This window comes from Pelophylax lessonae (assembly GCF_965119305.1).
Source record: "Pelophylax lessonae genome assembly, chromosome: 13".
Classification (NCBI taxonomy): Eukaryota; Metazoa; Chordata; class Amphibia; order Anura; family Ranidae; genus Pelophylax; species Pelophylax lessonae.
In genome coordinates this window covers 62,553,653-62,580,820 of record NC_138780.1, presented here as the reverse complement: position 1 = coordinate 62,580,820, position 27,168 = coordinate 62,553,653, and the positions used below count along the sequence as shown (strand labels likewise).

Sequence of the window (27,168 nt, the reverse complement as noted above, 5' to 3'; positions counted from 1 at the left end):
AGTTTCGTGCGAGCCGGAGCATCCTCATCATCCACATATCCTAGGAGACAACGAAGGGGGTTACAGACATTGGACAATTGAGAGATATCAGTTATAAAGGCCGTCACCCCTGACCAAAAGGCACGGACAGGGGGCCTCCTCCCTCCCTCTGACCTACCAGCTCTGCTCTCCCTCCGCAGCTCCCGGCCGTACGGCGATCCCCTGTGATTCCTCCGTGCCATAGAAACTTAAAGCACTGCGGTGCCAGGGAGCGGGAGGCTGAGTGCCACTTGAGCCTCGGCGCCCCCCCTTCTGCCTAAGCTGGCAGCGCCTAGGCGCGGTGCACCCGCCCAGGATCGGCCCTGCAGAGTGGCCCGCATAAAATGCCAGGCCACCCTGTCAAAAGCCTTCTCCGCGTCCATGGAAAACAAAAGTTTCACCTCGCGGGCTGTATGAATCAAATTGATAACTCGGGTCATGTTGCCCCTAGCCTCTCGAGTTGGTGTAAACCCAGCATGGTCTAAATGTATCAAGTTTGCGAAAGTGTGGGAGAAGCCTGTTTGCCAATATTTTCAAAAAAAGCTTCAGATCCACATTTAGCAAATCGATGGGGCGATAGTTCCCACACTGAGCTGGGTCCTTCCCATCCTTATGTATAAGCGTGATATAGGCCCTAAGAGTAAGTCGGCAGTACTCCATCTGCCCTTAGAGCGTTGTAGGCTGATAGGAAGCGAGGAGTCAATTTGGATGTAAACGTCTGATAGTCTTTAGAGGGTAATGCCATTCCATGTTGGAAATCAAGGTCTAATCAAAAGAGAAAAAGATACAAAGAAATCTTACAATACTAAAAAGGGCTTAAAGCAGCCACATAGGTGTATAAGATTCTGGGCCCCAATTTAAAGATTAGGCCCAACTGCAGATACTCCTTAATAGTGGCAACATTAAGAATGTTTGAATCTTTGAGAGATCTTCAACATATAAACCATAAATCATTTGCACACCTTCAGGTACACTTTTGAAAGTGATAGTCTTGCAGTTCAAGATTTAATAACTTTGTTAGAAAGACCTTCTTTTCAGGGTACAAATTGCTTGGGTTTTATTAGGTGAAGAACCAGGCCCTAAAAACAGCAGACCTTAAACTGAAGGAAAAGTCCAGGTAGTTCTTCAGACAGCTAAAGAAAAAGAAATCATGCTGGAGCAAAAATGGCAGCTCAAATTTCAGAGAAATATCCCAAGAAAGGATACCAATTTAAATTCTGACACAGAAGCAGCATCATCTCGCAGAATCGTATTTGTTGCTGAGTAGAAGCAACATTTAAAGGGACTTAACCCTATTTTGAGAAACATGAAATTTGCTTTTAATGGTACCTTAGCCTGCCTCCAGAAGAGAGGGATCAGATGCTTCGTAGTGTTCAATATGTGGGGCAATAAACATTGTTTATTTTACTTAGTAAACATGGGAGGCAAATAGATACATCCAGGTAGCAAAAAATCACGAGCAAGAGCAATAGGGTCCAATGCCATGTATATACATTAATCAGCATAGCCTCTACAGCAGGTTGCATGGCAGGACCAGCCACAGAAAATAAGGCCCTAAATAGGCCTTCCAACCTTTTGTCTACAGGGTCCTTGAAAACAAAAACATCCTTGACAGGGACTATTATAGTTTTGTTAGGACAGGGAATGGATGGATCCATAATGACTGGGACTGTCTAATTTCTAGGAAACCCCTCCTTAATACGGTACTGCTGAGAATATGCTTGGTGAGGCCAGTCTCCATACAATACAAGCTTTAGGAGTAAGTGAGAAGATTGGAGTAAGTGAAGGTCTTTGCAGACTTAGTCACTTTTAAAGAACCCAAGCTAGTGAACTTTGGACGAATTGATGCCTACTCTAAGACAAGGCACATCAGGGGGAAATGGAGGAATCAGAATAAGGAAGCAACTCAGATTGGGGACAGTGGTCATGGCTAACAGAACTATTAGCTGTATGTTAACTGGCAAGACTCGCTGACCTTCTTCCCCTTGCAGCTATAGTTAAAAAATTTGATGTGACAGAATTCTACTGTAACTTTACTGAAAATTGCGTGGTCATGCAACTCTGTACACAAATGAAAGTTATATAATTTTTTCACCCACAAATAGAGCTTTCTTTCGCTGATATTTGATCACCACTGATTTGATTTTTTGAAAAACAAACAATATTTTTTTATTTTCTGCTATAGAACATATCCAATAAACTATTTTAAAAAATCACATTTCTTCTCAAATTTAGGCCAAAATGAGTTCTGCTACATATTTATGGTTAAAAAAAATCCCAACAAGCATCTATTGATTGGTTTACGCAAACATTATAGCATCTACACACTATAGTATACTGTATATACTGGAATTTTAATGGTTTTATTTTTTTATATTCGTAATGGCGGTAATCAGCGACTTTTAGCGGGACTGTGATAGTATTGCGGGCGGTCTAATGCTAAGTGAAACTTTGTGAGAACCAGTGCCACTAATACTGTGATCAGTGCTAAAAATATGCACTGTCACTGTACTAATGGCACTGGCTGGTTAACATCTAGGCCTATTAAAGGGTTAAATGTATGCCTAATCAGGGTTTGTGTGTGAACTGCTTTTACTAAGGGACGCAACGGTTTCTATTCCCTGCTTTGAAGGAAAACAAAAACCGCCACATCCCCACTGACAGGACAGAGTCCTGTCTTCCTCCTCGCCAATCAGCAGGTGCCAGCACCACTCGCTAATCGCCTTGTGCTGTGTCCAATCACAGCACAGCCAGCAGTGCCGGATCACGTACTAGGTATGTGATCCGACACAGGAGAGCCACTTTGCCACCATATAATGGCGTTATACAGTTGGCAAGTCATTAATGGCTGGATAAACAGATGAAAATAGAAAGCCTCATAAAAAAATAATGCAGCCACCACTTTTGGTAAGCTGCAATATGATAAATATTTATTTTGGGTTTAATACTGCTCTAACAGTTTTAAGTTTCCCAATCTTTCCAATATGGCTAAGCTCATACAGTCATTCCAGTGGAGCAACACTGATATTCTATGGTAGTTTTGTAAAAATGTATTTTTTTAATTGCAGCAGTGAAAGTTGCTAGCAAGTGCTGAATTCAAAGATCAGGTTTTGGGTTGGAAGTAGATTTATTCAGAAGTGGAATTAACTACTGTCTTGAGGATCAAGGAAAGCTGCAATAATCTCACTGACACTGTTTAAACGATAAATGACCAAGCCATTTCTTTTGCACTAAATCAGGGATTGTATTTTTACATGTAATATAGTGTCTGAAAAAAGATTACCGACAGTACGAAGGGTACCACTTCTGCATTGCCTGCTGTGATTGTTGAACTAAGTGTCCTTTTATTTTAAAACAACACATATCTAATATTTATGTCACATACTGTACAGTCAAATATTGCAAGAAGCCAGTTTTCTTATTACCTTCCTATATACATTTTACCTGTATACTAGAACAGTTACCTTTTTTGTTTTTCTCCTTTGTGACCACTGTCATTGACATTGTGGGAGCAGCTGGGACCTCACTGTTGTTGGGAAGCCTGCTGACCTGCAGCGAGCGGAAAGTGCATTTCAAAGTGTTCTTAGCAGAGGAAGACTCCCTTTTCTCAGTATCCTTCTTCTTTTCAATGACTGGAGCCGCTATCCAGTAGTCCAACTGAAGCCCCATAAGTTCACCTCCTGGGCTTTGGCTGTATAATAAATAGGATTCAGTAAGCATAAGTCTGTGCATGGCTCTTACTTCCAGTGTTTTTAAAATCTCTTGTAATGTGGTTTTCTATAAGCAGCTGAAAGAATTTGGTGTTTTTTTTTTTTTTGTTTAGGCTCCATTCACATATTGGCGTCTCGGATTCTGCCCATGATCCCGAATCATTGTGACTCGCAGGACGTCCGTTTGATTTGCCCGACTTGCAATGCCACCCCAAACGGGGCATGATCTTGCAGTGATTGTCACCCGACAAACTTCTTTAGGGCGACAGGCGCCCCGCGATTCTCTTTGCGCAATTTTACTGTGATTCGTCGGGCATAAATTGCGGCAAAATCCCGCCGCATTTGGGGTGTCATTGCAAGTCAGGAGAATCGCACAGGCGTCCTGAGATTTGCAATTATTCGGGATCCCGGGCAGAATTGCCGCGTTTCTGCCCGCGATCGGAGACGACAATATGTGAACAAAGCCTTCTATATACAAATTATCCTCTACAATACTGGCCAATTCTGACACTTCTCCCATACATGTACTAAATCTAAGATCTACTATTGTTTGCTAGAAAATTACTTAGAACCCCCAAAACTATATATATATATATATTATATATATATATATATATATATATATATATATATATATATATATATAAACAGTATCTGACAAAAGTAAGTACACCCCTCAAAATATTGTAAATATTTTATTCTAACTTTTCATGTGGCAACACTGAAGAAAGGACACTTTGCTACAATGTAAAGTAGTGAGTGTACAGCTTGTATAACAATGTAAATTTGCTGTCCCCTCAAAATAACTTAACACACAGCCATTAATGTCTAAACCGCTGGCAACAAAAGTGAGTACACCACTAAGTGGCAATGTCCAAATTGGGCCCAATTAGCCATTTTCCCTCCCCAGTGTCATGTGACTCGTTAGTGTTACAAGGTCTCAGGTGTGAATGGGGAGCAGGTGTGTTAAATTTGGTGTTATCACTCTCACTCTCCCATACTGGTCACTGGAAGTTCAACATGGCATCTCATGGCATAGAACTCCCTGAGGATCTGAAAAAATGAATTGTTGCTCTACTTAAAGATGGCCTAGGCTATAAGAAGAGTACCAAGACCCTGAAACTGAGCTGCAGCACAATGGCCAAGACAATACAGCGGTTTAACAGGACAGGTTCCACTCAGAACAGGCCTCACCATGGTGGACCACAGAAGTTGAGTGCACGTGCTCAGCGTCATATCCAGAGGTTGTCTTTGAGAAATAGACGTATGAGTGCTGCCAGCATTGCTGCAGAGGTTGAAGGGGTGGGGGGTCAGCCTGTCAGTGCTCAGACCTTACACCACACACTGCATCAAATTGGTGTGCATGGCTGTCGTCCCAGAAGGAAGCCTCTTCCAAAGATGATGCACAAGAAAGCCCACAAACAGTTTGCTGAAGACAAGCAGACTATGGATATGGATTTCTGGAACCATGTCCTGTGGTCTGATGGGACCAAGATAAACTTATTTGGTTCAGATTGTGTCAAGCGTGTGTGGTGGCAACCAGGTGAGGAGTACAAAGACAAGTGTGTCTTGCCTACGGTCAAGCATGGTGGTGTGAGTGTCATGGGCTGGGGCTGCATGAGTGCTGACGGCATTGGGGAACTACAGTTCATTGAAGGAACCATGAATGCCAACATGTACTGTGACATACTGAAGCAGAGCACGATCCCCTTCCCTTCGGAGACAGCGCCGCAGGGCAGTATTCCAACATGATAATGACCCCAAACACACCTCCAAGACAACCACTGCCTTGCTAAAGAAGCTGAGGGTAAAGGTAATGGACTGGCCAAGCATGTCTCCAGACCTAAACTCTATTGAGAATCTGTGGGGCATCCTCAAATGGAAGGTGGAGGAGCACAAGGTCTCTAACATCCACCAGCTCCATGATGTTGTCATGGAGGAGTGGGAGAGGACTCCGGTGGCAACCTGTGAAGCTCTGGTGAACTCCATGCCCAAGAGGATTAAGGCAATGCTGGAAAATAATGGTGACCACACAAAATATTGACACTTTGGGTCCAATTTGGACATTGTCACTTAGGGGTGTACTCGCTTTTGTTGCCAGCAGTTTAGACATTAATGGCTGTGTGTTGAGTTATTTTGAGGGGACAGCAAATTTACACTGTTATACAAGCTGTACACTCACTACTTTACATTTTAGCAAAGTGTCATTTCTTCAGTGTTGTCACATGAAAAGATAGAATAAAATATTTAAAAAATATGAGGGGTGTACTCACTTTTGTGAAATACTGTGTATATATATATATATATATATATATATATATATATACATACATATACACACACACGCACACAGTATCTCACAAAAGTGAATACATCTTTTCATGTGACAACACTGAAGAAATGAAACTTAGCTACAAGTGAGTGTACAGCTTGTATAACAGTGTAAATTTGCTGTCCCCTCAAAATAACTCAACACACAGCCATTAATGTCTAAACTGCTGACAACAAAAGTGAGTACGCCACTAAGTCAAAATGTCCAAATTGGGCCCAATTAGCCATTTTCCCTCCCCAGTGACATCTGACTCGTTAGTGTTACAAGGTCTCAGGTGTAAATGGGGAGCAGGTGTGTTAAATTTAGTATTATCACTCTCACTCTCTCATACTGGTCACTGGCAGTTCAACATGGCACCTCATGGCAAAGAACTCTCTGAGGATCTGAAAAAAATTGATTTTTTTAAGAACTTACCGTAAAATCCATTTCTCTGAAGTCCATTGACAGATGTAGCTCTTATCCTTCTTATACCATAGGGTTATGCTGTCCCCTACAGGAGTAGTACTAGGCAGGGAAAAGATTCACTGACACACCTACAGGGGCTGTCCTTCACGGTATAACCCCACACACACTCTGCCACAAGCCAGTTTCATAGCAAGCAGTGAAAAAGACACAAAGCATCCCCATAACAGAGGGACGGGTACTGCGTCTGTCAATGGACTTCAGAGAAAAGGATTTTACGGTAAGTTCTTACAAAAATCCAGTTTTCTCTATCGTTCATTGACAGATGCAGCTCTTATGATTCTTATACCATTGGGACGTCCCAAAGCAGTGTAGGCATGAGGGGTGGGAAGAACGCAACCAAAAAAAACAGGTAACTTTATTCCAAAGGCTAAATGTAGCTAACTGGGTAACAAAGCTCAACCAGGAACAACAGGAGCTTACCCATAGAAAGCAAATATAAACCCCTGAAAGAGAAAAAAACAAGTCTCTTTAAACAGCAGCCTGCAAAACCTTGCGGCCAAAGGATGCATCCGAAGATGCCAACAAAACTACCTTGTAGAATTTTGTAAACGTATGCACGGATGACCAAGTCCATGCCTTACACACTTGAATAGAAGAGGCCTGATGATGAAAAGCCCAAAAGGCACTCAGCGCTCTGGTAGGACGCGCTGTCACAGGGAAAGGAGGAACCTGACCCTTCAGTGAATAAGCCTGTACAACCTTCTGCCTAATCCAACTGGATATAGTCGCAGCAGATGCAGCCAACCCTTACAAGATCCCTCAGTAAGGACAAAAAAAAGAGTCTGATTTCCTAAAAGACTCTGTGGCCAACGGGTAAACCCTGATCGCCCCAACCACATTCAGAGAGTGCAAGGCAATTTCGTTGGGATGCTTAGGCTTAGGACAGAGTGAAAGCAAAACAATGTCTTCATTTAAACGGAAATCAGACACCACCGTAGGAAGAAGAAACTGATTAGGTCGGAGAACCACTTTATCTCTGTGGACGACCAAATAAGGCGAACGACAGGAAAGCGCCGCCGACTCAGACGGGCAGAAGTAATAGCCACCAAATTGCAACCTTCTGATACTGGAGTAATGGATGGTCTGGATGGTTTGAACCATCCATTACTCCAGTATCAAACACAGACGCTGCCAGACAGGAAAGGACTAAGGCCCTTTTTTCATCTCCGGGCCTTACCACCTGAAGGGCTGCTTGTTTCTGTGTCTCTTTGGCCCGGTTTCCCTTTTTCCCCACCTCCCGGTGGGACCGAATAGCACAATCTTGTATATGAGGAGTATTAGCGGATTTTTCTGCTTTGAGGCATCTTTGATTTGCTAGTCGGTTGGATATGGGAAAACAGTTAGGTCCATGTAGGACCGCGAGTACTTTTGAACTCACTGGCTGCAGTTATATGAGAAGATATCTGTGCTTTTCTCCTGATGAAGCAAAATTGTGTCTTCGCGCAACGCGCCGAAATTAATCAAGCACAGATTATTGATAGTGTTGATGTTCAAATAGACTAACAAGTATATGTATGTATGTAATGGAAATACTTTATTGTTGATGATCATCTTTGCTTTTTGAGATATTATGTGTTTTGTTCTACTCATGCTTTTATAAAGAATAAACTAATGTGATTTTACAACTGGTGTATGTCTCTTTAAAGTCCCACAGGTCTTCTTTTCCTGTTTTTTATGCAATATATTTGGGACTGAGACACGCATTGCTTCTATATATGTCAGCCCAGCTCTTTTTTGCATTCAATGAGGTAACACTGCCTGTATAATACTCTACTACCCCTTTTCTGACAGAAGTGTGACTTTCTTGTAATCAATGTGGTCATACTGCCTATAGGCAGTGTGACTGCATTGATTTACAACACCACCTATCAGGAACTTTACCAAATTGTAGTCCTATTCAGCGTCAGTAAACTACTATACAAGCATAAGCAGCGTGACCGCATTGATTGTAAGTTAGCTGCAATAATGTCAGTATAGGTAAAGTAATTGACTATACAAGTAGTGAGACCTCAATAACACCTGTCAGCAACACTATAGAACTTGTAACTCCATCTAGAATTATTAGACTATGAGCATAGGCAGTGTGACCGCATTGATTACAAGCAAGCTACAAAAATATCAGAAGAAATATTATAGTTCACCATATAAGTAGGGTGACTTTAAGGATATCTGTCGAAAATTACAAAAACACAAACATAGACCGCTTTGCTTGGAAGTAAACCATCAGTATAAATTGAAAACACACTACACAGGTAGTAAGACCTAATAACTGTTAGAAATTTTATATAAGCTATATAGAATACAAGATAAATAATACAGAGAGTGTGACCGCATTTTCTTGAAGTAGGCAGAAGGCAGTACAATAGGAATGGATGCTGCTTACAACCATATGGGTGACCATTGAGGTGTTCCCCTTTCAGTAAATAGATTCGTACACACTGGAATTTCTTTTTCAGATATTAGTTAGTAAAGGTTATGTTTTAGACCAATTAGCTATGGGTACCATGGGTCTACGCCCCCTTGTGTGGAAAAAAAGGTTCATGTACACATAACCTACTTTGACCGCCGACCGTAGGAAAACATAAAATGCGGCTGGCCATCAAAATGTGATTCTTCCGCGTTCAGGAGAGGGAGGTTGAAGCTCCCCTAACCGCAGCAGCTCCTAAACTCTGGTAAAAGCCTGTGTGTATATTGACACTAGAGATGGCCTTGCAGTTCGCCCGGCGGTCGGTTCACGGCAAATTTTGCTTGTTCGCTACCCTACCCTATAAATAGGCCCGACCTGGTGGCCATTTCACATTCCGCTTACTGCCAGTGTAGGGAGAGGTCTGCTGTGCTCATCAGGGATAGTTTGCTAGACACATATAGGGCTGTGAAGATCCACAAAAGTCCTTTTCAGGGCTGCTATTTTTCGGTATAGGTCTAGTATCTTTTGAGCTTAGGGAGAGGTATCCAGTGGTTGCTTTAGGGACAGTTAGAGATCGGCTGCAGTCACACACAAATTGCTCTGTCAATGTCCACAAAAGTCCTTTTCAGGGCTGGTATTTCGGTATAGGTCTAGTATCTTTTGAGCTTAGGGAGAGGTATCCAGTGGTTGCTTTAGGGGCAGTTAGAGAGCGGCTGCAGTCACACACAAATCGCTCTGCCAATGTCCACAAAAGTCATTTAAAATGCTCCAATGTTGTTATAGGGTCTATTACAGTCTCTTTACTATAGGGAGAGGTATCCAGTAGTTTCTTTAGGGGCAGTTAGAGATCGGCTGCAGTCACACAAAAATCGCTCTGTCAATGTCCACAAAAGTCATTTAAAATGCTCCAATGTTGTTATAGGGTCTATTACAGTCTCTTTACTATAGGGGCAGGTATCCAGTGGTTGCTTTAGGGGCAGTTAGAGATCGGCTGCGGTCACACACAAATTACTCCATGTCCACAAAATGTCCACAATGTCCACAAAAGTCATTTAAAGGGCTGCAAATTTTTTGGTATTGCTGTGCAGTGCACTAAAAAGGGGGCGGGGTGGGGGAGGGGGGTAATCCACAGTATTGGTGTGGTGGTGAGACTGAGCGTTTCTGCAGTAACACTACACACAGTGGCAAAAGCACTTATAATGTATTATAACTGGTGTGATAGACCAATTGCCCCCCCCCATGCCACATATTGAAGTGGGGTGTTACCTGATTAAACTTTTTCAAGTGTATTTGTGTCATGCAACAATATTGCCTAGTTTGCTGAGTGAAGTCTGGTACACACAGCGCCAAACTCATTGGCCAATTTTTTGAACTGGTGTGCTACACCAATGCCCCCCCCCCCCAATGCCACATATTGAAGTGGGGTGTTATCTGAGTAAACTTTTTCAAGTGTATTTGTGTCATGCAACAATATTGCCTAGTTTGCTGAGTGAAGTCTGGTACACACAGCGCCAAACTCACTGGCCAGTTTTTTTAACTGGTGTGCTACACCAATGCCCCCCCCCATGCCACATATTGAAGTGGGGTGTTATCTGAGTATACTTTTTAAAGTGTATTTGTGTGATGTAACAATATTGCCTAGTTTGCGGAGTGAAGTCTGGTACACACAGCGCCAAACTCACTGGCCAATTTTTTGGTGTAATAAACTTGTGGCCGCCCCCAATGCCACATATTGAAGTGGGGTGTTATTTAACAGTATAATTTTCTAAGAGTGTATTTTAGTCCTGCAAAAATTTGGCCTCTCGCTGTGTAAACAGTGCTACACACAGTGACAACAGTTACTAGCCAATTATTTGTAGAACTGGTGTAATAAACCTGTGCCCCCCCCCCCCAATGCCACATATTGAAGTGGGGTGTTATCTGAGTAAACCTTTTCAAGTGTATTTGTGTCATGCAACAATATTGCCTTGTTTGCTGAGTGAAGTCTGGTACACACAGCGCCAAACTCACTGGCACATTTTTTGAACAACTGGTGTGATAAACCAGTGGCCCCCCAATACCACATATTGAAGTGGGGTGTTATCTGAGTATACTTTTACAAGTGTATTTGTGTCCTGCAACAATATTGCCTCTTTTGCTGTGTTAAGTCTGCTACACACAGTGCCAAACTCACTGGCCAATTTTTTGAACAACTGGTGCGATAAACCAGTGGCCCCCCAATACCACATATTGAAGTGGGGTGTTATCTGAGTATACTTTCATAAGTGTATTTGTGTCCTGCAACAATATTGCCTCTTTTGCTGTGTTAACTCTGATACAAACAGTGAAAAACTCACTGCCCAATTTTTTGAACTTTTGAATTATTTCGATTTTTTGGTGTAATTAAAAAACATGACAGGCAAAAGAAGAGGCAGAGACGTACGCAGGGGTGGTAGGGGTAGGGCAGGAGCAGTAGGCCGGAGCCTAACTGTGAAGTTTCAAAAGCCACGTGCAATTACGACAAAGGACGCACCAGACTTGGTTGAGTGGGTCACTCAGCCTTCCTCGTCTGCACCCTCCTCATCCTCTCTATCTGCACCCTTTTCACGCTCTGTTGCGTGCACCCCCAAAGACACCACCACCACCACATACCCTCCACTTGAGTCACTGGTATTATTTTCCGATCCATCACAAGACGTTTGCGATGCGCAGCCATTGTTGGCATTGGATCAGAAAGAGGAGGTAGCAACAGCCGCCACTCAGCAGTCTGACGACAGTACCCAGATCAGCCCAAGGAGGTTGGTCCCTGCTGTTGCTGCCTACTCCGAGATCTCGAATGTTAGTGGTGGGGAAGGTGATGTCGATGATGACGAGTCTATGGACGTCACGTGGGTGTCCACAAGAGAGTAAGAGGAAGGGAGTTCAGAGGGAGAGACGGATCGGCAGATAGGGAGGAGAGGCAGGCAGAACTTGCATTGCACAAGAGGTAGAAAACAGACTGCAAATGTATCAGGAGCGAGCCATCAACCATGTACAGTCACATCTGGCGCTCCCAGGACGCCGACACATGGCTCCGCAGTGTGGGCTTTTTTTAATGTGTCCGTTGCTAACACCAGTGTTGCCATCTGCAGCCTTTGCAGTCAATGCATAAGTCGCGGTAAGCCCAACACTCACCTAGGGACAGCCGCCTTAAGAAGGCACCTGAACTCCCATCACCGAGCCCAGTGGGAGCAACACCGTCAGAACCCACAAAGCCACACTCCAGGCTCTAACCGTCCAGCCCCTTCTCCTCACATTTGCCCTCTACTCCACCTTCCATGATGCCGTCGTCACGTTGTTCTGGAAAAAGGCAGGCTTCTGTGGTCCAAATGTTGGAGCGGAAAAAAATTATGACGCCGGATAACCCTCTTTCCCAACGTTTGACTGCTGGCTTGTCGGAACTGATAGCCCGCCATCCGCCAACTACTGCCATATCAACTGGTGGACTCGGAGGCCTTTTGTAAATTTGTGGCCATTGGAACACCACAATGGAAGGTCCCAGGCAGGAAATATTTCTCGCAAAAGGGCATTCCAGAGCTGTATGACCATGTTAAGGGGCAAGTGAATATATCTCTGGCACACAGTGTTGGCGCCAAGATACTTCTGACCACAGACACATGGTCTAGCAAACACGGGCAGGGAAGGTATATCACTTTTACTGCCCACTGGGTGAACCTTCTGACGGCCGTTAAGCATGTAACCCGTGGCACCCATGTAGATTTAGTTGTACCGCCATGGATTGCAAGCAGGCCTGCCTCTTCTTCCCCTCCATCTCCTCCTCGGCTGACTCCTCCTCTTCCGCTGCTACCGTCTCTTCTCCTGCGCCGCCCAAGATCCCCAGAACCTATTTGACATGCCAGGTGAGACGTTGCCATGCTGTGCTGTGTCTGTTGTGCCTGGAAGCCAAGAGCCACACTGGTCCTGCACTCCTTTCAGCTTTGCGTTCACAGGCAGATCAGTGGCTGAGACCGCTGAATTTGTCAGTTGGTAAAGTGGTGTGCAACAACGGTGCCAATCTGCTGAGCGCGCGGAAACAGGCCAAAATAACACACGTGCAATGCATGGCACACGTCCTGAACTTGGTGGTGCAGCTATTCGTTGGCAAATACCCTGGGGTCCAGGACGTCTTGCGGCAGGCCAGGAAAATCTCGGGCCATTTCCGAAGATCTTACACAGCCATGGCTCCCCTTGCTGAGATTCAGTGGCGACACAACCTGTCCCTCAGGCGTCTTATTTGTGACTGCCCGACGCAATGGAACTCAACGTTGCATATGCTCGATAGGCTGCTCCAGCAGAAATGTGCAGTTAATGACTACCTGTTCGAACTCAGCGGCAGGACAGGTTCTGGGGAGCTTGGGTTTTTTTCACCTCGCCAGTGGCTACTCATGCAGGACGCATGCAGACTTCTGCGGCCATTTGATGCGATCACCAAACTGGTCAGTCACGGCCAGGGCGCCATAAGTGACATCATACCTTACGTCTTCTTTCTGGAGCGTGCATTGCGTCGTGTCATTGATCAAGCCATCGAGGAGCAGGAAGATCAGGAAGTCGCAATGTTGGATGAATTTCCAGGGGGTGCTACTCCATCTGAGACAAATCAACAGCAGGAGTCTGAAGAGGAGTCAGAGGAGGAGGATGGTGCTGGGGGGATGAGGAGGAGCAAGAAGAGCATGCTTTAAACCTTTCTGGGATCCCTGGTGTTATCCGTGGATGGGGGGAGGAGAACTAGGACGACATTATGCTGGATGATGAGCTGGAAGCAGGCCACTATACCGCTTCCAGTTTAGTGGGAATGGGGGCCTACATGCTGCAGTGTTTTAAGGGGGACCCCCGTATAAAACGCATAAAGGCCAAGGACCAGTACTGGGTGGCAACGTACTTAGACCCCCGGTACAAACACAAAATGGCGGAAATTTTACCACAATCACAGAGGGCGGTCAGAATGCAGCACTTCCAGGCCTTGCTGCGGGAAATGCTGCATTCTTCTTTTCCGTGCACTGGCAGAGGAATTTCCAGTCACAGAGAGACAGTTGTGGGTAGCAATCCAACAGCGCCTGCAAGAAGAGGGCGGTTGGAAGATGTCTTGGTCACTTCAGATATGAGATCCTTCTTTCAGCCGAACCATCGACAGCTGTACTCCGGATCCAGCATGAGGGAACGCCTAGATCGACAGGTGTCCGACTACATCGGGTTAACGGCCGATGTGGACTCTCTGAGGAGTGATGAACCCCTGGACTACTGGGTGGGCAGGCTTGACCTCTGGCCAGAGCTTGCACAATATGCAATGGAAACGTTGGCTTGCCCCCCATCCAGTGTCCTGTCCAAAAGGACGTTCAGCGCAGCAGGGGGGATTGTGACCGATAAGCGCACTCGCCTAGCTCATGACAGTGTAGACTACCTCACATTTAATGATGCATGGATCGCTGAGGAATTCAACACATGTGACCAGTAGACCAGGTTTCATCGAAATTCCTCATGCCAGGCCACAAATATCCGCCAGACCGCCATCCACCCACAATTCCTGGTCCTTGACTTCGCTACATACAGCGGCATAAAAGGCATTTCATGTCCATTGAATGGCAAACTTTTGGGGCCTTTCAGGGCCGACAATTATTTTTTCTGCGAATGCCTAATGTACCTTCAGCCACCAAATACTAAGTTCTTTGCTGTCATTACAACCCATGTGAGCTAATATTTTGGAGCCTATACAGGCCGCCACTTACTTCTGTATACTGTGAACGCCTACTGTACCTCTAGCCATCATATACTACGTTCTTTGCTGTCAGTTCAACCCATGTGAGCTAATTTTTTCAGCCTATACAGGCCGACACTTACTTCTGTGTCCTGTAAACGCCTACCGTACCTCTAGTCATCAAAAACAGTTCTTTGCTGTCAGTTCAAACCATGTGAGCTAATTTTTGCAGCCTATACAGGCCGACACTTACTGTTCTGTGTACTGTGAACGCCTACCGTACCTCTAGCCATCAAAAAAACGAAGTTCTTTGCTGTCAGTTCAACCCATGTGAGCTAATTTTTGGAGCCTATACAGGTCGACACTTACTGTTCTGTGTACTGTGAATGCCTGCCGTACCTCTAGCCATCAAAAACGAAGTTCTTTGCTGTCAGTTCAAACCATGTGAGCTAATTTTTGGAGCCTATACAGACCGTCACTTGCCGTTCTGTGTACTGGGAACGCCTACCGTACCTCTAGCCATCAAAAACTTAGTTCTTTGCTGTCAGTTCAAACCATGTGAGCTAATTTTTGGAGCCTATACAGGCCGACACTTACCGTTCTGTGTACTGTGAATGCCTACCATACCTCTAGCCATCAAAAACAAAGTTCTTTGCTGTCAGTTCAACCCATGTGGGCTAATTTTTGGGGCCTTTTATGGCTGACACTAACTTCTGTATCATGTGAATGCCTAATGTACCTTCAGCCACAGAAAACTACGTTCTTAGCTGTCAGGTAAACGCATGTGGGCTAATTTTTGGGGCCTGGAATGGCCGACACTTACTTCTTTATCCTGTGAATGCCTAATTTTTCAGACTGGAAATGAAAAACAATGGGTCTGTAAAGGTTCCGCCAAATTGTGGAATGGATGCGGACCCATTTTACAGATGTGTGAATGGACCCTATATGTATTAGACAATGTATTTACCGGCTGCTGTCAGTTCTGGCTGATTTATGAAAAAAATATATATATTTTTTTGCTATAAAAAAAAATAAAAATTTAGAGCAACTTTTTCAATTGCAATACTTCTGTTATGACATTGTCCATGTGCTGGGACTATTTGTGCACAGCTAGTATGTATTTTGTGGATGCAAATATGACCTAAAGGTTTTTAAAGTCCGCCTCCCATTAAAGTCAATGGGGCCCGCCGCGAACTCGCGTTTCGCGGACTCTTGAGAAAATTTGCGGCTGGCGTTCGCGAACCGCCCCGGCCGATGTTCGTCCATTAATAATTGACACATAGGCATTTATGGAGTTGAGTTTAGGAGCTTTGGCAAAAAATGCCAAAATCTCCTATACTCAAGTTTAGGAGCTGTAATGTACATGAAGCCTAAGAATATTGCATAATTCTTTATTTTTTCTTGTTTGATTTTGTGCATTTAATACTGTTTAATTTTTTTTACTTATTGTTTTTAGTCTCTATTTATCTGAAACACCCAATGAAGAGAATACAGCTTCCTGTATGTAGCATAGGTGACAACATTAAATTTGATTCCCCATCGCCACACGCAGTAGTTTGCATAATGAATAATTCACCACTGAACCAAGCTGGCCCAAAGTAAATGTAAAGTAATGCTATTCCCGGAGTTCATTATTTAGATTTTACAATAATGTAAGTTGGATGCAATACATCCAATAAAAGGTGAAGCAAAATAAATGTTAAAAAAAAAAGTTGGTGCTAATGCATGTAATTCTCTGCCCTGGTCTGAACTGGACAAAAACTACTAGTATATGCCTGACATACACTATTGCGCAAAATTGTTAGGCAGGTGTGAAAAAATGCTGTAAATTAGGAATGCTTTCAGAAACAGAAGTGTTAATAGTTTATTTTTTAGAAACTAACAAGATAGAAAGCAAATGAACAGAAGAGAAATCCAAATTAAATCAATATTTGGTGTGACAGCCCCGTGCTTAGAAACATCATTGATTGTTCTAGGTACACTAGCACAACGTTTTTGAAGGAAATCGGAAGGTAGGTTGTTCCAAACATCTTGGAGAAATAACCACAAATTTTCTGTGGATGTCAGCTCCCTATTTCTTCATGTACTGCATTTCCAGACAAACTTTATAATGTTGAGATTTGGGCTCTGTGGGGGCCAAGCCTTCACTTTAAGGACTCTTTGTTGTTCTTCATGCTGCAGATAGTTATTAATGACATTGACTGTATGTTTGCAGCTGTTGTCCTGCTTCAGAATAAAAGTGGTGCCAATCACATGCCTCCCTGATGGTATGGCACGATGGATAGGTAATAAGTATCTGGCTGTATTTCTTAGCATTGAAGACACCCTCAATCCTGACCAAATCTCCATATCACGTATCTGGTAGCAGAGCCTTATATGATGAGGCAGGAGCATGATCAGGAAACAAGCCAGGTCTGTAACCAATCAGTAAAGCAGGAGCCAATGGAGCAGACATAAGTGGAGGTGGAGATCAGAGAATGGTCAAGACAAGCCGGGTCAGTAACTGGAAGCAGGATACAGGATACAGATTCACAGGGTCATAGGTTACACAGAAAGCTGAAGGCAAAGTAGCACTGATCCTAAGCACTTCCTGAGTTTAAATAGCCCGTTTGATGCCAGCATCTGTCACAGGTACACACAAGTGCCGACACGCATGAGAATGCATGATGACTCGTATGCGCATGCACATATGCATTAGCCAGTGCCCAATTCTTGTGAGCATGAAAGGGAACATGTTTATTCTGGGCACAGAAGATTTTTCCAGATGATTACAGCATGATCCAATTACAGCAGGGGAAAAAAATTATTTCCTGATCCCCTGAGAGGCAATCGGATATTCCCTGGATCAACTTTACCTAAAAAAAAATGTTGATACCCATTTATATTATGTACACATAAGGAAAGAATCCAGGCCTTTTTTAAAGTAATCTAGTGAGCTAGCCAGAACCACCTCTGGAGGGAGTCTATTCCACATTTTCACAGCTCTTACGGTGAAGAAACCTTTCCGTATTTGGAGACGAAATCTGTTTTCCTCTAGACGTAAAGAGTGCCCCCTTGTCCTCTGTGTTGACCTTAAAGTGAACAACTCAACACCAAGTTCACTATACGGACCCCTTATGTATTTATACATGTTCAGAAGACTTAAAGGTGGGAAGACAATGTAATAGAGCAGCACGAAATGCCAGCAGAATGCTTGGATGTATAGGGAGAGGTATAAGCAGTAGAAAGAGAGAAGTGCTTATGCCGCTGTACAGAACACTGGTGAGACCTCACTTGGAGTATTGTGCGCAGTACTGGAGGCCATATCTCCAGAAGGATATAGATACTCTAGAGAGAGTTCAGAGAAGAGCTACTAAACTAGTACATGGATTGCAGGAAAAAACTTACCAGGAAAGGTTAAAGGACCTTAACATGTATAGCTTGGAAGAAAGAAGAGACAGAGGGGATATGATAGAAACTTTTAAATACATAAAGGGAATCAACTCGGTAAAGGAGGAGAGCATATTTAAAAGAAGAAAAACTACCACAAGAGGACACAGTTTTAAATTAGAGGGGCAAAGGTTTAAAAGTAATATGAGGAAGTATTACTTTACTGAGAGAGTAGTGGATGCATGGAATAACCTTCCTGCAGAAGTGGTAGCTGCAAATACAGTGAAGGAGTTTAAGCATGCATGGGATAGGCATAAGGCTATCCTTCATATAAGATAGGGCCAGGGACTATTCATAGGATTCAGATATATTGGGCAGACTAGATGGGCCAAATGGTTCTTATCTGCCGACACATTCTATGTTTCTATGTTGATCATATCCCCCCTTAATCTCCTCTTCTCAAGAGAGAATACATTCAGTTCCTCTAATCTTTTCTCATAGTTGAGGTCATCCATGCCTCTTATCAGTTTGAATGCCCTTCTCTGCACTTTCGCCAGTTCCCCGATATCCTTTTTAAGAACTGGTGCCCAAAACTGAACTGCATATTCCAGATGAGGTCTTACTAACGATCTGTACAGGGGTAAAATTATATCTCTCTCTCTGGAGTTCATGCCTCTGTTAATACAAGAAAGGACTTTGCTTGCTTTGGAAAACAGCAGCTTGCCATTGCATGCTATTATTAAGCTTATGATCTATCAGAACACCCAGATCCTTCTCCGCTATGGATTCGCCCAGTTCTACTCCAGCTAGTACGTATGATGCATGCATATTCTTAGCCATCAAGTGCATAACTTTACATTTATCAACATTAAATCTCATTTACCACATATTTGCCCAATGAAACAGTGCATTGAGGTCATCTTGTAAGTTGGAGACATCCTTTAAAAAAGTTATTCCACTGCAAAGCTTGGTGTCATCTGCAAAGACTGAAATGCTACTTTTAATCCCAGACCCGATATCATTTATAAAGATTAGAGTTGAGCGGACACCTGGATGTCCATGTTCGGCGGGTTCGGCCGAACTTTAAAAAAAAGTCCGGGTCCGTGTCGCGGACTTTTGCCGAACTTTTCCCGGACACCGAACCCCATTGAAGTCAATGGGGACCCGAACTTTCAGGCACTAAAATGGCTCTAAAACACCAATGGAAAGGGCTAGAGTGCTGCAAATGGCAGCAAAACGTAGTTAAGAGCATGGCAAGTGCTCTGCAAACAAATGTGGATAGGGAAATAACTTAAAACAACAAAAAAAAAACAGAAAAATAAAACATTGTTCTTCATCTCTGAAGGACGAAGCCCATATGGAGTAGGAGGGAGGTTGAGGTGGTGGTGGATGTGGCGGTCTCATAGGCGTGCGCACAGGGTGTGCCGGATGTGCCTGGGCACACCCTAATCACCTAGGGCACATAGCATTATCGCTCTGTTTGCCAGTGAGGAGATGGGAAAGATCTCCCTCGGACCTGCTCTGCTCTATTTCACTTTGCCAGCAGGGAGAGTAATGTATCGGGGCCATGTACATGTAGGCAAACACATGCATGTGTATTTAAACTTTGGGGTGCACACCCTAATGCAATAGGCTGCGCACACCTATGGGCGGTGTAGGTGGAAGCGGCGGTGGAGGAGGACCAGGGCCGGATTAAGAGCATCATGGGCTTGGTGCTGAGGATTTTGAAGGGCCTTAAGGGCCGTGCCTTGGCATGCACCCAGAGGAGGAAGGGTGCAGCCATGCATGCCTAATTCCACATGGGATGCTGTCTCTGAAGCCCATAAACACATCCATGCATCGGCAACTGTCCCTCCTTGTCCGGCCTTTGTGCTGTGTGGGGAGGTTCTGAGGGAGCTGCCTGGGGAAGCGAGCATAGAAGCCAGACTTCTGTGTTTACAAGTGACAGAAGAGCGGTAACAGTGAATATGGCCAACCCGGGGCCTATATAAAGGTAGGGGCCTGGAGCTGCAGCTCCAATAGCCCCTACGTTAATCTGGCCCTGAGGAGGACGAGGTAGCCAACACTGCTTCTTTTCACAAATTTTAAATGAGGGTACACCCCAAAAGAGTGAGAAAGAGCAAAAATGGAACAATGGCTGGGTAAGGTCGGTATCCATCGCTATTCTGCACAAGGTACGGAAAAGTCCCGTGGGATCCATGCCTGGTTCATTTTAATGAACGTGAGCTTGTCCACATTGTCTCTGGACAGACGGCTGCGCTTGTCTGTGATAACGCCCCCAGCCGTGCTAAATACCCGTTCAGATAATACACTGGCTGCAGGGCACGCCAGCACCTCCAAGGCGTAACGGGCAAGCTCAGGCTATGTGCCCAACTTGGAGACCCAGAAGTTGAAGGGGGCAGACCCCTCATTCAGTACGTCTAGGCGTGTGCACACATACTGCTCCACCATGTTGGTGAAACGCTGCCTCCTGCTAAGACGTTCCATATGAGCTGCTGGTGCTGCTGTTTGTTGTGGCGTGCTGACAAAGCTTTTCCACATTTCGGCCATGCTAACCCTACCTTCTGAGGTGCTGGCGGTGCCCTGGTTGCGTTGGCGACCTCTTCCTCCTCCTCCTCCTCCTCTGCCTTGTGCTTCCACTGTGGCCCCGCTGTCAGGTGGGAATGCCAGCAGCATCGCGTCTACCAGCGTGCGCTTGTACTCGAGCATCTTGCGATCGCGCTCCATTGAGTGAATTAAGGATGGTACGTTGTCCTTGTAACGGGGATCCAGCAGCGTGGCCACCCAGTAATCAGCACAAGTTAGAATGTGGGCAACCCGGCGGTCGTTGTGGAGACACTGCAGCATGTAATCGCTCATGTGTGCCAGGCTGCCCAGAGGCAATGAAAGGCTGTCCTCTGTGGGAGGTGTATCATCCGTGTCCTCTGTATCCCCCCAGCCACGCACCAGTGATGGCCATGAGCTGGCCTGGGTGCCACCCTGCTGTGAACATGCTTCCATCTCCTCCTCCAGCTCCTCCTCCTCATCCTCCAGAACTGTGCCCCTGCTGGACAATTGTGTCCCTGGCGTTTGTGTGTGCAGGAACCCACCCTCGGAGCCCCTTGCGAATGACTGCCCTGAAAGCCTTGGAAATGTTACCTCTTCATCCTCCTCCTCATCCTGTGCCACATCCTCTTCCATCATCGCCCGAATTGTTTTTTCAAGGAGGCATAGAAGTGGGATAGTTAAGCTGAGAACGGCGTCATCGGCACTGGCCATGTTGGTGGAGTACTCAAAACAGCGCAACAAGGCACACAGGTCTCGCATGGAGGCCCAGTTATTGGTGGTGAAGTGGTGCTGTTCCGCAGAGCGACTCACGCGTGCGTGCTGCAGCTGAAACTCCACTATGGCCTGCTGCTGCTCGCACAGTCTTTGCAGCATGTGCAAGGTGGAGTTCCACCTTGTGGGCACGTCACATATGAGGCGGTGAGCGGGAAGGCCGAAGTTACGCTGCAGTGCTGACAGGCAAGCAGCAGCAGGGTGAGAACGCCGAAAGTGCGCACAGACGGCCCGCACTTTCTGCAGCAGCTCTGACATAGGGTAGTTTTTAAGGAACCTCTGCACCACCAAATTCAGCACATGCGCCAGGCAAGGGATGTGTGTCAAACCGGCTAGGCCCAGAGCTGCTATGAGATTTCGCCCGTTATCGCACACCACTAGGCCGGGCTTGAGGCTCGCTGGCAGCAACCACTCATTTGTCTGCTGTTCCATGCTCCTCCACAACCCTGCGTGGTGTGTGGTTTGGCCCCCAAACAGGCAAGTTTTAAAACTGCCTGCTGTCGTTTACCCCTGGCCGTGCTGAAGTTGGTGGTGAAGGTGTTACGAGGAGGTGGTAGAGGATGAGGAAGCGGAGTAGAAGGAGTTAGGAACAGGAGGCAAACTGAAGCGCCCTGCAATCCTCGGTGGTGGAAGGACATGCGCCAAATTGCTATCCGCCTCAGGCCCATCCGCCACTGCATTTACCAAGTGTGCCGTTAGGGAGATATAACGCCCCTGACCGTGCTTACTGGTCCACGTATCGGTAGTTAGGTGGACCTTGCCACAGATGGCGTTGCGCAGTGCACACCTGATTTTTTCCCCCACTTGGTTGTGCAGGGAAGGGATGGCTTGCCTGGAAAAGTAGTGGCGGCTGGGCACGACGTACTGTGGGACAGCCACCGACATAAGGTTTTTAAAACTGTGCGTCTCCACCAGACGGAATGACAGCATTTCAAAGGCCAAGAATTTTGAAATGCTGGCATTCAGGGCCAGGGATCGCGGGTGTGTAGGGGGGTACTTCCTCTTCCTCTCAAGTGTTTGGGAGATGGAAAGCTGAACGCTTCCACGGGACATTGTGGAGATGGTTGGTGACCCAGGTGGTGGTGTTGCTGACAGATCCTCTGTTTGCGGGGTGGCAGGTGCCGGTATCACTACAGATGTGGCTGGAGCGTCCGAGACTGCAGCAGAAGAGGAAGCAGGATGAGCCAGAGACGTTTCTTGGTTTTGAAGGTGTCTACTCCACTGCAGCTCGTGCTTTGCACTTAGATGCCTGATCATGCAGGTTGTGCTCAGGTTGAGAAGGTTTATGCCTCGCTTCAGGCTCTGATTGCACAGGGTGCAAACCACTCGTGTCCTGTCATCAGCACATTTTCTAAAGAACTTCCACGCTAGAGAACTCCTTTGAGCTGACTTTGGTGCGCTCGTTCCCTTGCTGCGTTGGGCAGTAGCAGGCGTAGTGTCTAGGGCACGGCCGCTCCGCTTTTGCACCCTGCTCCCTCTTCTACTGTGCTGGTGGCTCTGTGCGACCACCGCCTCTTCCTCCAAACTACTCAGGTCACCTGCATGACGTTCATTCCATGTGGGGTCGAGGACCTCATCGTCCTCCACATCATCTTCCACCCAGTCTTCACCCCTGCCCTCCTTGTCGGTCTCCACAATTCTGAACGCCGCAGCAGTTGGCACCTGCGTTTCGTCATCATCGGAGACGTGCTGCGATGGTCCTTGCATGTACTCATCTTGAGAAATAAGTGGTTGGGCATCGCTGCACTCAATCTCTTCCACGTCTGGGGTAGGGCTAGGTGGATGGCCCTGGGAAACCCTGCTGACAGAGTCCTCAAAAAGAACAAGAGACTGCTGTATGGATTGGGGCTCAGACTGCTTGCCTGATTTCCAAGGGGGTGAGGTGAAAGACGGTTGGACATTGGCTGCAGGTGCCAACTCTGACCTTTCTGCAGTAGACTGGGTGGGAGACGATGTGAAGGAACTGGAGGCACTGTCAGCAACCCAATCTACTATCGCCTGTACTTCTTCAGGCCTCATCACGTCTAGAGGCGCATTATGCCCTACCAAATACTGCTGCAGGTTCTGTCGCCTACTCACACTTGTGGAAGGTGTTTCACTTGTGCGTGTAGCTGGCACAGATCGATCACGTCCTCTCCTTGCAACAGGAGCTCTACCAGCAGCACCACGACCTAGGCCACGGCCCCTATTTGACGGTCTCCTCATATTTCTGTAATTTATGATCTTGCCCTAGAAAGGGGTTTATTGAATAGCGGAACAAAACAACAACAGTATCGCACGGGTGTATCTGACAGTCAAATATGCAAACTATGCCGCAATTTAATGTTTTTTTACCCCAAAAGGGTGTATATTGAATAGCGGAATAGGAAAAAGGATAAAAAACGGTGTATCTCATACGTAAAAACACAGACTAGGCCCCGATTAAAATTTTTTGTACCCTAAAGGGAGGATGAGGAAGAGGAGTAGGAGGAGTTGGGAACAGGAGGCAAACTGAAGCGCCCTGCAATCCTTGGCGGTGGAAGGAGATGCGCCAAACAAATTTAAAAGGTGTATCTCACATGTACCGATACAGACTATGCCGTAATTTAATTTTCTTACACTCCAAAAGGGTGTATATTGAATAGCGGAATAGGAAAAATTTTATAATACGGTGTATCTCACACGTACAAACACAGACTAGGCCCCGATTACAATTTTTTGTACCCTAAAGGCAGGATGAGGAAGAGGAGTAGGAGGAGTTGGGAACAGGAGCCAAACTGAAGCGCCCTGCAATCCTCGGCGGTAGAAGGAGATGCGCCAAACAAATTTAAAAAGGTGTATCTCACATGTACCGATACAGACTATCCCGCAATTTAATTTTTTACACTCAAACAGGGTGTATATTGAATAGTGGAATAGGACAAATTTTACAAAACGGTGTATCTCACACGTACAAACACCAACTAGGCCCCGATTACAATTTTTTGTACCCTAAAGGCAGGATGAGGAAGAGGAGTAGGAGGAGTTGGGAACAGGAGCCAAACTGAAGCGCCCTGCAATCCTCGGCGGTAGAAGGAGATGCGCCAAACAAATTTAAAAAGGTGTATCTCACATGTACCGATACAGACTATCCCGCAATTTAATTTTTTACACTCAAACAGGGTGTATATTGAATAGCGAAATAGGACAAATTTTACAAAACGGTGTATCTCACACGTACAAACACCAACTAGGTGTAATGTTCTGGTACCTCTGGTACCCTTGTTACCTATTTCTCTCTTACCAAATTGCGTCCCATCTTGTTATCCAAGAGACGCATACACCTTTAAGACCGGATGACATCATTGCCGAGCGCCGCTATGAGCGGCTATTTCAATCGCCGGCTTTCTCTCACTCATTGCTCGTTCAAACCACATGTTCACTGCACCTTCTCCTGTGAAGTCGGAGCTGCTGACATTTCCCTTTGCTGAACTGAAGCCGGAACCTCGCTGCTGATCCGTATCTCGCTACGGGATCACCTCTCTCTAAGGACACTGTTACTACTAACCTATCTAAGTGATAAGTACCCCACAGGGGATTCTTACTAACCAATCTCCTACTGTCATCTACTGCAATTACCAGGACTATCTGTATCTATCTATTTACTGTCATCTACTGCAATTACCAGGACTATCTGTATCTATCTATCTACTATCATCTGCATAGACAGTTAGCTCTTGGGACTACCTTCAACTATCTTTGCACTAGGTTACTCTGTCTAAGTATACTCCATCTGTGTCCTCTCACCATCTGCACTATACTTGACATCAGAACCTATCTGCTTACCATCACCTGCAACTCTCCTAATACTACTCTTAGTGTTCACCATACAATTGCCTGTCTCTCATCTATACATTCTCATATATTCTATCCCTCCATTAAACATCTGATTGAGTATATGTATATTGCATAACAGGCTGTGCACGGTGATGAAGTCCTGAGAGTTGGATATGTTGTTCAACAGAATCTCTACAAGGCTACTGAGTGTAATAATTCTGCAGCTGTAAATACATCCACTAACAAAAACGCATGAACGTTACACTAGGCCCCGATTACAATTTTTTGTACCCTAAAGGCAGGATGAGGAAGAGGAGTAGGAGGAGTCGGGAACAGGAGCCAAACTGAAGCGCCCTGCAATCCTCGGCGGTAGAAGGAGATGCGCCAAACAAATTTAAAAAGGTGTATCTCACATGTACCGGTACAGACTATCCCGCAATTTAATTTTTTACACTCAAACAGGGTGTATATTGAATAGCGGAATAGGACAAATTTTACAAAACGGTGTATCTCACACGTACAAACACAATCTAGGCCCCGATTACAATTTTTTGTACCCTAAAGGCAGGATGAGGAGGAGGAGTTCGGAACAGGCAGGAGGCAGACTGAAGCACCCTCAAATCCTCGGCAGTATGAGATGCGCCCCAAAAATTGGAAAGGTGTATCTCACACGTACCGACACAGACTATCCTGCAATTTAATTGTTTATACCCAAAGGTTTTGATTAAATAGCGGAATAGAAAATATGATCAAAAAAAGTGTATGTATCTCACACGTACAGAAGCACACTAGGCCCCAATTACTATTGTTTGTACCCCTAAAAGGCTGGATGAGGAGTAGGAGGAGTTTGGAACAGGCAGCACCCTCAAATCTTCAGAAGTATGAGATGAACCCCAAAAACTTGGAAAGGTGGATCTCACACGTACCAACACAAACTATCCCGCAATTTAATTGATCCCCAAAGGTTTTTATTGAATAGCGGAATAGGATATATGATCAAAAAAAGTGTATGTATCTCACACGTACAGAAGCACACTAGGCCCCAATTACTATTGTTTGTACCCCTAAAGGCAGGATGAGGAGTAGGAGGAGTTTGGAACAGGCAGCACCCTCAAATCTTCAGAAGTATGAGATGAACCCCAAAAACTTGGAAAGGTGGATCTCACACGTACCAACACAGACTATCCCGCAATTTAATTGATCCCCAAAGGTTTTTATTGAATAGCGGAATAGGAAATATGATAAAAAAAGTGTATGTATCTCACACGTACAGAAGCACACTAGGCCCCAATTACTATTGTTTGTACCCCTAAAAGGCTGGATGAGGAGTAGGAGGAGTTTGGAACAGGCAGCACCCTCAAATCTTCAGAAGTATGAGATGAACCCCAAAAACTTGGAAAGGTGGATCTCACACGTACCAACACAAACTATCCCGCAATTTAATTGATCCCCAAAGGTTTTTATTGAATAGCGGAATAGGAAATATGATCAAAAAAAGTGTATGTATCTCACACGTACAGAAGCACACTAGGCCCCAATTACTATTGTTTGTACCCCTAAAAGGCTGGATGAGGAGTAGGAGGAGTTTGGAACAGGCAGCACCCTCAAATCTTCAGAAGTATGAGATGAACCCCAAAAACTTGGAAAGGTGGATCTCACACGTACCAACACAAACTATCCCGCAATTTAATTGATCCCCAAAGGTTACTATTGAATAGCGGAATAGGAAATATGATCAAAAAAAGTGTATGTATCTCACACGTACAGAAGCACACTAGGCCCCAATTACTATTGTTTGTACCCCTAAAAGGCTGGATGAGGAGTAGGAGGAGTTTGGAACAGGCAGCACCCTCAAATCTTCAGAAGTATGAGATGAACCCCAAAAACTTGGAAAGGTGGATCTCACACGTACCAACACAGACTATCCCGCAATTTAATTGATCCCCAAAGGTTTTTATTGAATAGCGGAATAGGAAATATGATCAAAAAAAGTGTATGTATCTCACACGTACAGAAGCACACTAGGCCCCAATTACTATTGTTT

General features: G+C 45.2%; 1 protein-coding gene across 8 annotated transcripts in view; it reads right to left on the bottom strand.

The window, feature by feature from the left end:
- The window catches only part of PACS2 (phosphofurin acidic cluster sorting protein 2), a 1,277,570-nt gene that overhangs the window by 91,323 nt on the left and 1,159,079 nt on the right, over positions 1-27,168 (bottom strand). For 6 of the 8 annotated variants that reach the window (XM_082242585.1, XM_082242586.1, XM_082242584.1 and 3 more), the window contains one exon: positions 3,483-3,709. The exons of 1 other annotated variant lie outside the window; for it this stretch is intronic. In XM_082242585.1, the coding sequence (XP_082098711.1) occupies positions 3,483-3,709 (227 nt within the window). Of the gene's footprint in view, positions 1-3,482; positions 3,710-27,168 lie in introns of those variants that run through there. One more of the 8 variants, XM_082242589.1, reaches the window with a different exon arrangement.